The sequence below is a fragment of the Ranitomeya imitator genome, chromosome 10, assembly GCF_032444005.1.
Source record: "Ranitomeya imitator isolate aRanImi1 chromosome 10, aRanImi1.pri, whole genome shotgun sequence".
NCBI lineage: Eukaryota > Metazoa > Chordata > Amphibia > Anura > Dendrobatidae > Ranitomeya > Ranitomeya imitator.
In genome coordinates, this window is record NC_091291.1 from 130,184,434 (window position 1) to 130,200,475 (window position 16,042).

Consider the following 16,042-nt stretch of genomic DNA (forward strand, 5'->3'; position numbering starts at 1 on the left):
GTGCCAGAATAGGCGCATCTTCCAGATGTGCCTTTTCTGGGGTGGCTGGGGGCAGGTGTTTTTAGCCATGGGGGGGCCAATAACCATGGACCCTCTCCAGGCTATTAATATCTGCCCTCAGTCACTGGCTTTACTACTCTGGCGGAGAAAATTGTGCGGGAGCCCATGCCAAATTTTTCCGCCATTTAACTCTTTAATTTAGTAGATAGAACGGCCAAATTTTGCAGATACACACTACTGACATTAGTAGTGTGGAATATGCAAAAAATGGGGATATGAGATGGTTTACTGTATGTAAACCATGTCTCATATCATGTCGGGTTTAGGAAGGAGAAAGCAAAAGCCGGCAATTGAATTACCGGCTTTCTGCTATATCGCGCTGGATGAAATATTAATATATACATATATGTGTCTACTGACATTATATATATATATATATATACATACATCTACTATATAAAGCTGAATGTGTGTGTGTGTGTGTGTGTGTGTGTGTGTGTGTGTGTGTGTGTGTGTGTGTGTGTGTGTGTGTGTGTGTGTGTGTGTGTGTGTATGTGTATGTGTGTGTATGTCCGGGATTGGCATCTGCACCGTCGCAGCTACAGCCACAAAATTTTGCACAGTCACACGTCTGGACCCTGAGAGCATCATAGGCTACGTTGTGAGGTGAAATTTTAACCCCGCGCTTTCCAATTCACCAAACAATTTTTCCCCTATCTACATAATGGGGAAAAGTGAAAGGAAAAGTGTTGGAGGCAAATTGACAGCTGCCAGATGTGAACAAGGGGGACTTAAAGAATGAGAGCGATGGCGCCAAAGAGTATATACCGTACAGTTGCTAAGGTGGGGCCCCGACATGAGATACTCACCACACATGGGGATATGAACACACACACAAAATGCGCCACACACTACCACGTGCTTGAACACATATACCACCCTCAGCACACATTTCACCACACATACACCAACCTCGCCACATAAAAGTCGAAACACAAAAGTCGCCGCTCAAAACTCGCCACATGCAAAAACTAGGCTCACGCAAAACTCGCCACAAGTGCAAAACTCACCTCATGGAAAACTCGCCACACACAAAACTTGCACACGCGGAAAAATTGCCACATGCACAAAATTTGCAACAAATGCAAAAGTTGCCTCACACAAAACTTGCACATACTCAAAAGGCACCAGACATAAAACTCACCACGCGCAAAACTCGTCATGCGCAAAACTTTCTGCACACAACTTGCTACACTAACCTGTCACATGCAACTTGACACACAAAAAGTTGCTACACGCATGTTGCCACACAAAACTCATCTCACAAAAGTCACTACATGCATGTCGCCACACGCAACTCAACACACACAACTTGACAAACGAAACTCGCCCTAAAACACACACAAGTCTGGTATTATCCTTTAAAAATAAAAATCTGATTAATAAGCAGACAAACTACAAGAGCAACAAATGTACCATATAGGAAATGCGGCAGCTGTCAGTCACATGACCTGTCTATTATGTGTATGTGTGAGCTAATATATACTGCCAGGGGGAGGGCTTCCTGTTGGCTGGGGATTTATCAGGCTGCCAATTTAGCTTACAAATACTGAGGTAAAAATACTGAGCAAATAACGTGTAAACGAGGTCTAATACAGGAGATCACACAGGTATATACAGGGGAGATGACACACAGATATATACTATATACAGGAGAGATGACACACAGGTATATACTATATAGAGGAGATGACATACAGGTACATACTATATACAGGAGGAGATGACATACAGCTATATACTATATACAGGAGGAGATGACACACAGGTATATACTATATACAGGAGCAGATTACCTACAGGTATATACTATATACAGGAGGAGATGACATACAGGTATATGCTATATATAGAAGATGACATACAGGTATATACTATATACAGGAGGAGATGACATACAGGTATATACTATATATAGAAGGAGATGACATACAGGTATATACTATATATAGGAGGAGATGACATACAGGTATATACTATATATAGGAGGAGATGACATACAGGTATATACTATATACAGGGGAGATGACACAGCAGGTATATACTATATACAGGGGAGATGACATACAGGTATTTACTATATACAGGAGATGACATACAGGTGTATACTATATATAAGGGAGATGACAAACATGTATATACTGAGGTGAAAATGAGAGGTGTGAGGGAAAATAGTGTAGTGATCAGAAAATGACAGATGTGAGGTCGAAATGACAAGTGTTAGGGGGGAATGAGAGGAGTGAGGGAGAAAATGAGAGGTGTGAGGGAGAAAATGAGAGATGTTAGGGGGAAAATTACAGATGTGATTGGGAAAATGAGAGGAGTGATGGGAAAATAAGAGAAGTGACGTGCTATAACTAACCACAGATATTTACTATGCCCAGGCAACGCCGGGCTCTTCAGCTAGTATATGTATATATATATATATATATATATATATATATATATATATATATATATATATATATATATATATATATATATATATATATATATATATATATATATATATATATATATATATATATATATATATATATACACACACACAGTATATATGTTTGTTTGTCTTTTAACACATGGATCCCTTGTATAGCCGTATGTCGGTTTTGCAAGCCTGCGAGAAAAACACGCAGTACGGATGACATACGGATTACATACGGAGGATGCCATGCGCAAAAAACGCTGAAACACCCTGCCTACGGAGGAGCTACGGACCACTATTTTGGGGACTTTTCAGCGTATTACGGCCGTAAAAAACGGACCGTATTTTCATACGCTGAGTGTGAAGCCGGCCTAATTCTGTGTATTCCAAAAAAAAAAATGGAACAGAATGTCCAAAAGGAAGTGTGAACATAGCCCAAGGCCAATACAGTCTGAGACCCCAAGTCCTGGCTATGATAAAGAGGATCATCTTGGAGCTTGGTCTACTCCATTTTTTTTAGGAACGGACAGACAAAATTAATGTTCAAAACATTACTGCAAGAAATGGCTTCCTTCGATAAATGGACCCAAATGGCACCAGGCGGGTCGGGTAAAGTTTCCATTCGGATGGTTTCATAGGAAAAAAAACAAAAAACAATAGCGCTACATGCTAGAAGAGGCTCCGACCCAAGTGTGAACCTAGACAAAGAGGGATTAATATCAACGATAACGGACATTGGCCATTTCTAGACTTTTACTCACCCAAAAAGAGGATTGACCTCTATCCCATGACTGCCGAGCTGAATGGTACTGAACGGCCCATTGATATCACTTCTAGTTACAAAGGTAAATGTAGGGTTACTGAAACAGAAGAACAGAATGGGTTTTATTCTCAGCGTCTGCCTCTATATGCGATTCCTACCGCAGAGGAGCCGTCATGTGTTATTGTATCGACTACAGACTAATGGATCGGGTGTAAATATACAGAAATAGACTCACAGATCAATAAACCGCACGACGCTGTACAACTATAATCAATGCTTTATAGGTTACATGCTATAGAGGTTCTGGAGAAGATGCTACTCTAACTTCAACCACTAGAGGGCAGGCGCCAACCTCATTTATGTTATGGAAGGAGTCCTATCTGGTCTGGGACAAGCCAAAGCAAGGAACATTCTTTGCTTTAGGGCTTTGCTGCAAATTCTGTAGAGCTGCAAGCCTAAGCAAGCTGTATCTTAAAAGAGGCAAGCAATATTCTGATTCAGCTACAATGCTTAAAAAGAAAAAAAAAAAAAAAAAAAAAAAAAGTCTTGAAAATTACTCATTGAAATTTAAAAAAAAAAAAAAACCCAACTAATTCTTACTGCCCAGATCTGACCTCGCACGTGTCAGATATACACTGTGACCACTTTTATTTACTGGTGATTACAGTCAGTGGTTATTATCATTTCTGTGTATAATATATACCTAGAGTATCCCAGCTCCGCACAGACAGCTTTAGCTCTTGCAGCATCAAAACCATCATAACAAATGTAGTTCCACCTTCCATAGCCGTAGATCTGTGCGATGGAGTTGGATTCTGTCAGCCGGACTGTGAAACAAGAACAAACAAACAAGACTATTGCGCCTGGTAATGTAAGAACTGTATTGTATTATTACTAGTCATATATTACCGTGCTTTGGTTTCTTAAGGCGTATTTTGGGTCCGACTGGTCTAATTGAGACTGAAATATACAGTCCCTTTAAGTACAGAGAGGTGCCACTCTATAGGGGACAGAAGCTCATGGGGGGCGCTATATAGGGTGGCAGATGCTCAGGTCTACAGTCCCTTTAAGTACAGAGAGGTGCCATTATATAGGGTGACAGAAGCTCATGGGTGGAGCTACAATATGTAGGGGTGACAGGAGCTCATGGGTGGAGCCACAATATGTAGGGGTGACAGGAGCTCATGGGTGGAGCCACAATGTGTAGGGTTGACAGAAGCTCATGGGTGGAGCTACAATATGTAGGGGTGATGAGCTCATGGGTGGAGCCACAATATGTAGGGGTGACAGGAGCTCATGGGTGGAGCCACAATGTGTAGGGGTGACAGGAGCTCATGGGTGGAGCTACAATATGTAGGGTTGACAGAAGCTCATGGATGGAGCTACAATATGTAGGGGTGATGAGCTCATGGGTGGAGACACAATATGTAGGGGTGACAGGAGCTCATGGGTGGAGTCACAATGTGTGGGGGTGACAGGAGCTCATGGGTGGAGCCACAATATGTAGGGGTGACAGGAGCTCATGGGTGGAGCCACAATATGTAGGGGTGACAGAAGCTCATGGGTGGAGCCACAATATGTAGGGGTGATAGAAGCTCATGGGTGGAGCTAGATAGGGCACTATTACTGCAAAATTCAATTTTTATTTTTACTTTCTTATCAACTTTAAAAACTGCTTGCTTATCTCCTTTTAAAAAGGAGTGTCTGCCTTGGACAGGTCCATTTCAATACGAGCTTGGGTTATCTAACGTTGCAGCTTTTAGACAGTGTGGCATTATGAACGGTTTTGCTTGAACATACAGCAACCAATAATCCTGACAAAATGGATTCCTGGAGAGAATGGCCCAAAAAAAAAAAAAAAGACCCGAGAGGTCATGCAGTAGAAGAACTGCTACACATAAACTACAACAGTTAGCACAGCGCCATCTACTATCCGCTCAAGAGAGTTAAAGCATAAGCCTGCAGCTGTTGCACAATCCAAGGCCTAATTAGCTGTTCAGTGGCTGCGGCTAACCAGCATCCAAATCCCCCATAGCGCCTCCGCAGGTGAAAGTTAGCATTACAGTCTATGTAGTGAACGGTGTTGGGGAATACTCACCCATGGAGTTATTGCTATAATCTACTTTCTGAACACAACGCAATTCATCTTCATTGCCGCTACAGTCCTGCACCCCATCGCACCATTTATCCAAGGGAATGAACTTAAAGGATTTGGTGCAGAAGAAGTAGTAATTATCTAGGACCACCTTAACTGTAAAGTAAAAAAATGTAATTATTGTAAATGATTTTTTACCATCTCTACAAAGCGTAAACTTGCAGTATTTCCCAACTCCAGTCCTCACGGACCCCACGGGTCATGTTTTCAGGATTTCCACAGTGTTGCACAGGTGAGACAATTCCTGATGCCTTGATGATACTTCCACTACTTGTGCAATACTAAAGAAATCCTGAAAACATGACCCGTGAGGTCTGTGAGGACTGGAGCTTGGGAAACACTGGTGTAAAGTAATAAGAAAAAGTAGTGCTCAAATAGTGTGCATGGGGTACAGTGGATGCTTGGTCCCGTGAGGGCCCCTGCGATTAGACACTTGTCACCTAACCTGCGGATAAGAATCATTTGGATCTGTATTCATCAGTCTTCAGTGAGCTCCCCCTAGTGGTGCCTGCGGACAGCACAAGATCTATCTGGAGTATAGGACTGTTACAGTTATGACACCTGCAGAACCTCCTCTGGGCAGAGAAAGCTGCAAGATTGAGCACAACAAGCCATATACACTGCTCAAAAAAATAAAGGGAACACAAACCGAATATAACCAAGTAAATCAAACTTCTGTGAAATCAAACTGTCCACTTAGGAGTCAACACTGATTGACAATCAATTTCACATGCTGTTGTGCAAATGGAATAGACAACAGATGGAAATTATTGGCAATTATCAAAACACACCCTATAAAAGGAGTGGTTCTGAAGGGGGGGACCACAGACCACATCTCAGTACCAATGCCTTCTGGCTGATGTTTTGGACACTTTTGAATGTTGGTTGTGCTTTCACACTCGTGGTAGCATGTGGGTCAGGTAGTGCAGCTCATCCAGGATTGCACATCAATGTGAGCTGTGGCAAGAAGGTTTGCTGTGTGTCAGCGTAGTGTCCAGAGGCTGCAAGCGCTACCAGGAGATGTGGAGGGGGCCATAGGAGGGCAACAACCCAACAGCAGGACCGCTACCTCAGCCTTTGTGCAAGGAGGAACAGGAGGAGCACTGCTAGAGCCCTGCAAAATGACCTCCAGCAGGCCACAAATGTGCATGTGTCTACACAAACAGTTAGAAACCGACTCCATGAGGATGGTCTGAGTGCCTGACGTCCACAGTTGGGGGTTGTGCTCACAGCCCAACACCGTGCCGGACGCTTGGCATTTGCCACAGAACACCAGGATTGGCAAATTCGCCACTGGCGCCCTGTACTCTTCACAGATGAAAGCAGGTTCACACTGAGCACATGTGACAGAGTCTGGAGACACCGTGGAGAGCGATCTGCTGCCTGCAACATCCTTCAGCATGACCGGTTTGGCCGTGGGTCAGTAATGGTATGGGGTGGCATTTCTTTGGAGGGCCGCACAGCCCTCCATGTGCTCACCAGAGGTAGCCTGACTGCCATTAGGTACCGAGATGAGATCCTCAGACCCGTTGTGAGACCATATGCTGGTGTGGTTGGCCCTGGGCTCCTCCTAATTCAGGACAATGCCAGACCTCATGTGACTGGAGTGTGTGAGCAGTTCCTGCAAGATGAAAGCAATGAAGCTATGGACTGGCCCGCCCGTTCCCCAGAGCTGAATCCGATTGAAGACATCTGGGACATCATGTCTCGCTCCATCCACCAACATCACGTTGCACCACAGACTGTCCAGGAGTTGGCGGATGCTTTAGTCCAGGTCTGGGAGGAGATCCCTCAGGAGACCATCCGCCGCCTCATCAGGAGAATGTCCAGGCATTGTATGGAGGTCATACAGGCACTTCCACTGAAGTTGGATCAGCCTGTAATTTGATTTTGCACTTTGATTATTAAATTTGATTTCCATTGATGATTTTTGTGTGATTTTGTTGTCAGCACATTCAACTTTGTACAGAACAAAAGTATTCAATGAGAATATTTCATTCACATCTAGGATGTGTGGAGTGTTCCCTTTATTTTTTTGAGCAGTGTATAATAGAAGAAAATAAATATCTTAATATATTAAAAAGTTGAAGAAATACTGTATGTATTGTGGCAGGGTGACTGGCACAGTAAGAGGGGAGATGTGTCACTGCACATGTTGATGTCAGTGGTATGAAACCGGGATATTTTTACTCCAGCACACTAAGTGTTGGGAGGGTTAAAGAAAGCTGCATACATGGGCTGGTTTTATGTGAACACTCAGAGTAGGAGGGAGGGTGCTCACCAAATCTCCTCCTGCAGAGCAGACATCGGCATGTGTGTTAACAAGACCTGTGATGAGGTCACAGTCAGGTGATCATCACATGGTCTGGGTTAAAAAGCCTGTGTGGAGAGTCAGTGGGGTGTTCCCACAGATCTCCAAGGAGGAGTGAAGGACATTGCCAGGTGTCTGGAGAAAGGACTGTGCTATACTTTGTTTTGCTTTCCGTTAAGCCAGGTAAACTCTGATTTTGTTTTCTGAACTCTGCCTTTGTGTATGCTGACTTTAATAAACCAGCAGGTGTTTTACCACCAAAGTGTTTGTGTCTACCTGAGGAATCAACCCCTCACTATATACACCAAGAAAAAAAAAAAGACCCTCTGTACTTACTCAGAATGCCTATAACTGCGAGAGAAGCCAAGATGAGCACCACAGTTGTGATTGGGACACAGTATCTTCTAAGTGCGGAAACTCTTCTGATCTTGTAGACTAAAGGATTAGCTCCAGGTCTTGTATTCGGCCTTGGGGTACCTCTGACAGGGCCTGGTGTCCTTGTTGGACCCGCCGGCCTAGACGCAGTAGGTTGGGCAGGTCCTGATGGTCTGTTGACCGGAGCTGGATTACGGGCAGGTCCTGGGGTAACACGAGTAGGTCCTGTTGGGGCACTATTAGGTCCTGAGGGTTGAGCATTAGTCCTTGAGGTGGCAGGCGCTGGCTGCGATGATACAGCCGGCTGCGTAGGGTTGCTTGCTCTTTCATTAGCACCTGTAATGGCCAAAACCAAAGTTACTGGTGGAAAATCAAAAAGGTCCATTGAGCCACATTCAGCCCCATAGATGACTGACAGGGTCTGTGTGATGTCTGATTCATGAGATTTACGAGGAGCGATCAAGGGTGGAGGTGGGCAGGGAGTGAAAATGCAAGTTTTGCCATGGCGGCATGGTTTGTGCCATATGAGATGTTCACATGGTACAACGCATGTTCGCACCGGCTTCATACAATGGCGCCTGCATGACAGCACTTGTAGTTAGTAAACAGCATGTTCTCCAGTGAGGCTCCGTCATCAATAATGGTTCTACATCACTGAGGTCAAGCAGTGCAGGATTGTATCCTGAATAGACCCATTGTGTGTAACTATAGGATAAGGAAAGCCATCACACCCTACGAGAGCCCGGGCCGTCTAGAGAAACAACGGCTTAGTCTTACCTGTACTGTTCAGAGGAGATGCAATGTCCTCCTCGCTCCTACTCTGTAACACAAAAGAATGGCATTAAAAGACAACATGTCAATCAACCAAAAAAATACAGATTAATTCTTGCAATTTTTATCAGAGCCTCATATTAGGACTGACACTTCCTGCTCTGCAGAGATCAATTCACAAGAGTCATCAATTCATAACAGGTAGCAAAATAATAAGCGTTAGTTATTGTAAATAAACAGGATACGCTATTCACAATAGGTGATGTCACAGCTCACCTCCTCCTCAGGGACTGATAACACCTCTATATACAGTAGATAACACAGGATCCACCATTCACAATAGGTGATGTCACAGCTCACCTCCTCCTCCTGTACAATGACTGATAACACCTCTATATACAGTAGGTAACACAGGATCCACCATTCACAATAGGTGATGTCACAGCTCACTTCCCTCCCCTCCCTGCATGATTGCCCCTGCACAAGTCACAGAGCATGCCCACAACATTCTCCAATAGGAGGAAATAGACCTCGTCAGTTTCATCGCTTCCCATGATCTATATGGCTGCTGAAAAAGATATATCTCTAATCATAAGCTCAGGTACGATGGCTTCTGGCAGTCATGCAAAGAGTTCTAAAATCAGAAAAAAAAAACCCCCAAAAAACAACAACAGATTAACCAGTTCAACACAGGGCCACCATGTATCCTACTGTAGTTCCTGACAAGGCATATTTTTAATTTTTTTTTTTTTTCATACATGCGGTTTAAAAAAAAAAGTAAATGATAAATTATTCTCATTTCGGAAAGTCAAATATATATATATATATTTTTAATGATGCATGGGGCTTCAGCTTTTCACAGTGGCACTCTTTTTTTTACCAATATTGGGCAATATTTGTGGAAAAATAAAAGTGTTTATTTTTCCCCTATTTATTATGACCAGAAAGAATTACTAAAATTAAATGTAAATTCTCTCCTTGTAGAGAGTGACATGCCAGGAGACATGCATACTCCTCTGGGAAATTAAATATGTAAATTGCCTCTTCAGAGAGGAAGATTGCTTGAACTCTAGCACCGCCTATTAGAGTTAGTTCTAGTCGGTAAACCCGTGACACCATGGTATTTTTACTTTGCAAACTCGGCTTTGGGAAAATGGCCGCCGCGATCTCTTCTGCCCACGTGCGGCATCCCGCGGCCATTTTCCTGAAGCCCCGTGCAGCAGAGCACTCCATCTGCGCATGCACGGCCCCAGGAAGATGGCCTCCCCCACCGATGACAGGGGTAATAGCGCAGATCGCGCGCTGTTTCTTCACGTGCGCGCAGTGGATTCGGCACTTGGACATGCGCACACCACTACGCCACCAACGGAAAGCTGGGGAAGAAAAGAGCGATGTCACCACGCCCACCTGACCAGACCAGCCTGATTGACAGGCGAAAACGGAGACTTTGGTAATGTATTTCACAGCATAGGTGGGGAATCAGGGTACACTACATACACTATTGTAACACACAGCGCAGGCCCTATTTAACAGTATTTTTATCTCAATCTGAAAAAACGGGGTGACAGGTTCCCTTTAAAGATTTAAAGATTTTTCTGACTATGAAAATTGTAAATTCACACTGAAGGCATCAAAACTATGAATTAACACATGTGGAATTATATACTTAACATACAAGTGTGAAACAACTGAAATTATGTCTTATATTCTAGGTTCTTCAAAGTAGCCACCTTTTGCTTTGATGACTGCTTTGCACACTCTTGGCATTCTCTTGATGAGCTTCAAGAGGTAGTCACCGGGAATGGTTTTCACTTCACAGGTGTGCCCTGTCAGGTTTAATAAGTGGGATTTCTTGCTTTATAAATGGGGTTGGGACCATCAGTTGTGTTGAGCAGAAGTCTGGTGGATACACAGCTGATAGTCCTACTGAATAGACTGTTAGAATTTGTATTATGGCAAGAAAAAAGCAGCTAAGTAAAGAAAAACGAGTGGCCACGATTACTTTAAGAAATGAAGGTCAGTCAGTCCGAAAAATTGGGAAAACTTTGAAAAAGTGTCCCCAAGTGCAGTGGCAAAAACTATCAAGCGCTACAAAGAAACTGGCTCACATGAGGACCGCCCCAGGAAAGGAAGACCAAGAGTCACCTCTGCTTCTGAGGATAAGTTTATCCGAGTCACCAGCCTCAGAAATCGCAGGTTACTAGCAGCTCAGATTAGAGACCAGGTCAATGCCACACAGAGTTCTAGCAGCAGAGACATCTCTGTTGTGATTTCTGTGGTCAGGCTCCCTCCTGTGGTCATGAGTGGTACTTCGGCTGGTTCTGTCTATGAGCTTCCTCTGGTGGATGTGAGTGGGGCTGCGGCTTCTGAGTTTCCTTCCTCAGGTGATGGGGTTAAGTCATTAGGTGCTGCTCTATTTAACTCCACCTAGTCCTTTGTTCCTGGCCTCCAGCCATAATGTTCCAGTATTGGCCTTGCTTTCTCCTGGATCGTTCCTGTGGCCTGTCTACTTTGCATGAGCTAAGTTTTGCTTATGTTATTTTGTTGCTATATTTCTGTTCAGCTTGCTATATTGGTTTTTCTTGCCTGCTGGAAGCTCTGAGACGCAGAGGGACCACCTCCGTACCGTTAGTCGGTGCGGAGGGTCTTTTTGTCCCCTCTGCGTGGTTGTTTGTAGGTTTTTGTGCTGACTGCAAAGTTATCTTTCCTATCCTCGTTCTATTCAGCAAGTCGGGCCTCACTTTGCTAAAATCTATTTCATCTGTGTATTTTCATCTTACTCACAGTCATTATATGTGGGGGGCTGCCTTTTCCTTTGGGGAATTTCTCTGAGGCAAGGTAGGCTTATTTTTCTATCTTCAGGGCTAGCTAGTTTCTCAGGCTTTGACGAGGCGCATAGGTTCGGGTCAGGAGCGCTCCACGGCTGCCTTTAGTGTGGTATTATAGGATCAGGGATTGCGGTCAGCAGAGTTCCCACGTCTCAGAGCTCGTCCTACGTTTATGTCTAAACAGGTCACTAGTGTGCTCTTAACCACTAGGTCCATTGTGGTTCTGAATCACCTGTTCATAACAGTACTGGAGGCCCAAAGTACTAATGCTTCTCAATAGTGGGAAAAGAGAAGTTCTGAGACCATTTTTTTTTCTTTGCACTGTGTTTTGTCTCTCTTTTCCCCTAGACATTTGGGTGGTTCAGAACACAGGTGTTGTGATGGACATTCAAGGTCTGTCCTCTTTGATGGATAATCTCGCTATAAGTGTACAGAATTTTCAAGATTTAGTGGTTCAGAATCCTATGTTAGAACCTAAAATTCCTATTCCTGAGTTATTTTCCGGAGATAGAGCTAAATTCCTGAATTTCAAAAATAATTGTAAACTATTTCTGGCTTTGAAACCCCGCTCCTCTGGTGACCCTGTTCAACAAGTAAAGATCATTATTTCTTTATTACGCGGCGACCCTCAAGACTGGGCATTTTCCCTTGCGCCAGGAGATCCTGCATTATGTAATATTGATGCGTTTTTTCTGGCGCTCGGATTGCTGTATGATGAACCTAATTCAGTGGATCAGGCAGAGAAAAATTTGCTGGCTCTATGTCAGGGTCAGGATGAGGTAGAGATATATTGTCAGAAATTTAGGAAGTGGTCTGTGCTCACTCAATGGAATGAATGCGCGCTGGCAGCAATTTTCAGAAAGGGTCTCTCTGAAGCTCTTAAGGATGTCATGGTGGGATTTCCTATGCCTGCTGGTCTGAATGAGTCTATGTCTTTGGCTATTCAGATCGGTCGACGCTTGCGCGAGCGTAAAACTGTGCACCATTTGGCGGTATTATCTGAGCATGTACCTGAGCCTATGCAGTGCGATAGGACTTTGACCAGAGCTGAACGGCAAAAACACAGACGTCAGAATGGGCTGTGTTTTTATTGTGGTGATTCCACTCATGCTATCTCCGATTGTCCTAAGCGCACTAAGCGGTTTGCTAAATCTGCCACCATTGGTACTGTACATTCAAAATTTCTTTTGTCAGTTACTTTGATCTGCTCTTTGTCATCCTATTCCGTCATGGCATTTGTGGATTCAGGCGCTGCCCTGAACTTGATGGACTTGGAGTATGCCAGGCGCTGTGGGTTTTTCTTGGAGCCCTTGCAGTGTCCTATTCCATTAAGAGGAATTGATGCTACGCCTTTGGCCAAGAATAAGCCTCAGTATTGGACCCAGCTGACCATGTGCATGGCTCCTGCGCATCAGGAGGATATTCGCTTTTTGGTGTTACATAATCTGCATGATGTGGTCGTGTTGGGGTTGCCATGGCTACAAGTCCATAATCCAATATTGGATTGGAAATCAATGTCTGTGTCCAGCTGGGGTTGTCAGGGGGTACATGGTGATGTTCCATTTCTGTCTATTTCGTCATCCACCCCTTCTGAGGTCCCAGAGTTCTTGTCAGATTACCAGGATGTATTTGATGAGCCCAAGTCCAGTGCCCTACCTCCGCATAGGGATTGTGATTGTGCTATCGATCTGATTCCTGGTAGTAAGTTTCCTAAAGGTCGACTGTTTAATTTGTCTGTACCTGAGCACGCCGCTATGCGGAGTTACGTAAAGGAATCCTTGGAGAAGGGTCATATTCGCCCGTCCTCATCACCATTGGGAGCAGGGTTCTTTTTTGTGGCCAAGAAGGATGGTTCACTGAGAATTTGTATTGATTACCGCCTTCTAAATAAAATCACTGTCAAATTTCAGTACCCCTTGCCCTTGCTGTCTGATTTGTTCGCTCGGATTAAGGGGGCTAGTTGGTTCACCAAGATAGATCTTCGTGGTGCGTATAATCTTGTGCGTATTAAAAGGGGCGATGAATGGAAAACAGCATTTAATACGCCCGAGGGCCATTTTGAGTACCTGGTGATGCCATTCGGGCTTTCTAATGCTCCATCAGTATTTCAGTCCTTTATGCATGACATCTTCCGAGAGTACCTGGATATATTCCTGATTGTGTACTTGGATGATATTTTGGTCTTCTCGGATGATTGGGAGTCTCACGTGAAGCAGGTCAGAATGGTGTTCCAGATCCTGCGTGCAAATTCTTTGTTTGTGAAGGGGTCTAAGTGTCTCTTTGGTGTTCAGAAGGTTTCATTTTTGGGTTTCATTTTTTCCCCTTCTACTATTGAGATGGACCCTGTTAAAGTTCGAGCCATTCACGATTGGATTCAGCCGACATCTCTGAAGAGTCTGCAAAAGTTCCTGGGCTTTGCTAATTTTTATCGTCGCTTCATCAATAATTTTTCAAGTATTGCTAAACCATTGACTGATTTAACCAAGAAGGGTGCTGATGTGGTCAATTGGTCTTCTGCTGCTGTGGAAGCTTTTCAAGAGTTGAAGCGTCGTTTTTCCTCTGCCCCTGTGTTGTGCCAGCCAGATGTTTCGCTCCCGTTCCAGGTCGAGGTTGATGCTTCTGAGATTGGAGCAGGGGCTGTTTTGTCGCAGAGAAGTTCTGATGGCTCGGTGATGAAGCCATGCGCCTTCTTTTCCAGGAAGTTTTCACCTGCTGAGCGTAATTATGATGTTGGCAATCGTGAGTTGCTGGCCATGAAGTGGGCATTCGAGGAGTGGCGTCATTGGCTTGAAGGAGCTAAGCATCGCGTGGTGGTCTTGACTGATCACAAGAACTTGATTTATCTCGAGTCAGCCAAGCGGTTGAGTCCTAGACAGGCTCGTTGGTCACTGTTTTTCTCCCGTTTTGACTTTGTGGTTTCGTACCTTCCGGGCTCTACAAATGTGAAGGTGGATGCCCTGTCTAGGAGTTTTGTGCCCGACTCTCCAGGTTTGTCTGAGCCGGCGAGTGTTCTCAAGGAGGGGGTAATTTTGTCTGCCATCTCCCCTGATTTGCGGCGGGTGCTACAAAAATTTCAGGCTAATAGACCTGACCGTTGCCCAGCGGAGAAACTGTTTGTCCCTGATAAATGGACGAGTAGAGTTGTCTCTGAGGTTCATTGTTCGGTGTTGGCTGGTCATCCTGGAATCTTTGGTACCAGAGATTTGGTGGCTAGATCCTTTTGGTGGCAGTCTCTGTCGCGGGATGTGCGTTCATTTGTGCAGTCCTGTGGGATTTGTGCTCGGGCTAAGCCCTGCTGTTCTCGTGCCAGTGGGTTGCTTTTGCCCTTGCCAGTCCCGAAGAGGCCCTGGACACATATCTCTATGGATTTTATTTCGGATCTCCCTGTCTCTCAAAAAAATGTCGGTCATTTGGGTTGTTTGTGATCGCTTTTCTAAGATGGTCCATTTGGTGCCCTTGTCTAAATTGCCTTCCTCCTCTGATTTGGTGCCATTGTTTTTCCAGCATGTGGTTCGTTTACATGGCATTCCAGAGAACATCGTTTCTGACAGAGGTTCCCAGTTTGTTTCGAGGTTTTGGCGAGCTTTTTGTGCTAGGATGGGCATTGATTTGTCTTTTTCCTCGGCTTTCCATCCTCAGACAAATGGCCAGACTGAACGAACCAATCAGACCTTGGAAACATATCTGAGATGTTTTGTTTCTGCCGATCAGGATGATTGGGTGTCCTTTTTGTCTTTGGCTGAGTTCGCCCTTAATAATCGGGCCAGCTCGGCTACTTTGGTTTCGCCGTTTTTCTGCAATTCCGGCTTTCATCCTCGTTTCTCTTCAGGGCAGGTTGAGTCTTCTGACTGTCCTAGCGTGGATACTGTGGTGGATAGGTTGCAGCAGATTTGGACTCATGTGGTGGACAATTTGACATTGTCTCAGGAGAAGGCTCAGCGTTTCGCTAATCGCAGGCGCTGTGTGGGTCCCCGACTTAGTGTTGGGGATTTGGTTTGGTTGTCATCTCGTTATATCCCTATGAAAGTTTCTTCTCCTAAGTTTAAGCGTCGTTTCATTGGTCCGTATAGGATTTCTGAGGTTCTTAATCCTGTGTCTTTTCGTTTGACCCTTCCAGCGTCTTTTTCCATCCATAACGTGTTCCATAGGTCATTGTTGCGGAGATACGTGGCACCTGTGGTTCCATCCATTGATCCTCCTGCCCCGGTTTTGGTTGAGGGGGAGTTGGAGTATATAGTGGAGAAGATTTTGGATTCTCGTATTTCGAGACGGAAACTCCAGTACCTGGTTAAGTGGAAGGGTTATGGTCAGGAAGATAATTCCTGGGTCTTTGCCTCTGATGTTCATGCTGCCG

General features: G+C 44.5%; 1 protein-coding gene across 1 annotated transcript in view; it reads right to left on the reverse strand.

Moving 5' to 3' along the window:
* TMPRSS4 (transmembrane serine protease 4) overlaps positions 1-16,042 on the reverse strand; it is a 46,351-nt gene that overhangs the window by 12,954 nt on the left and 17,355 nt on the right. The window contains exons 2-6 of the mRNA XM_069741291.1: positions 8,867-8,909; positions 8,051-8,425; positions 5,347-5,499; positions 3,952-4,075; positions 3,247-3,345 (exon numbers count right to left, since the gene is read on the reverse strand). Coding sequence (XP_069597392.1) covers positions 3,247-3,345; positions 3,952-4,075; positions 5,347-5,499; positions 8,051-8,425; positions 8,867-8,909 — 794 coding nt within the window. The remainder of the gene's footprint in view (positions 1-3,246; positions 3,346-3,951; positions 4,076-5,346; positions 5,500-8,050; positions 8,426-8,866; positions 8,910-16,042) is intronic.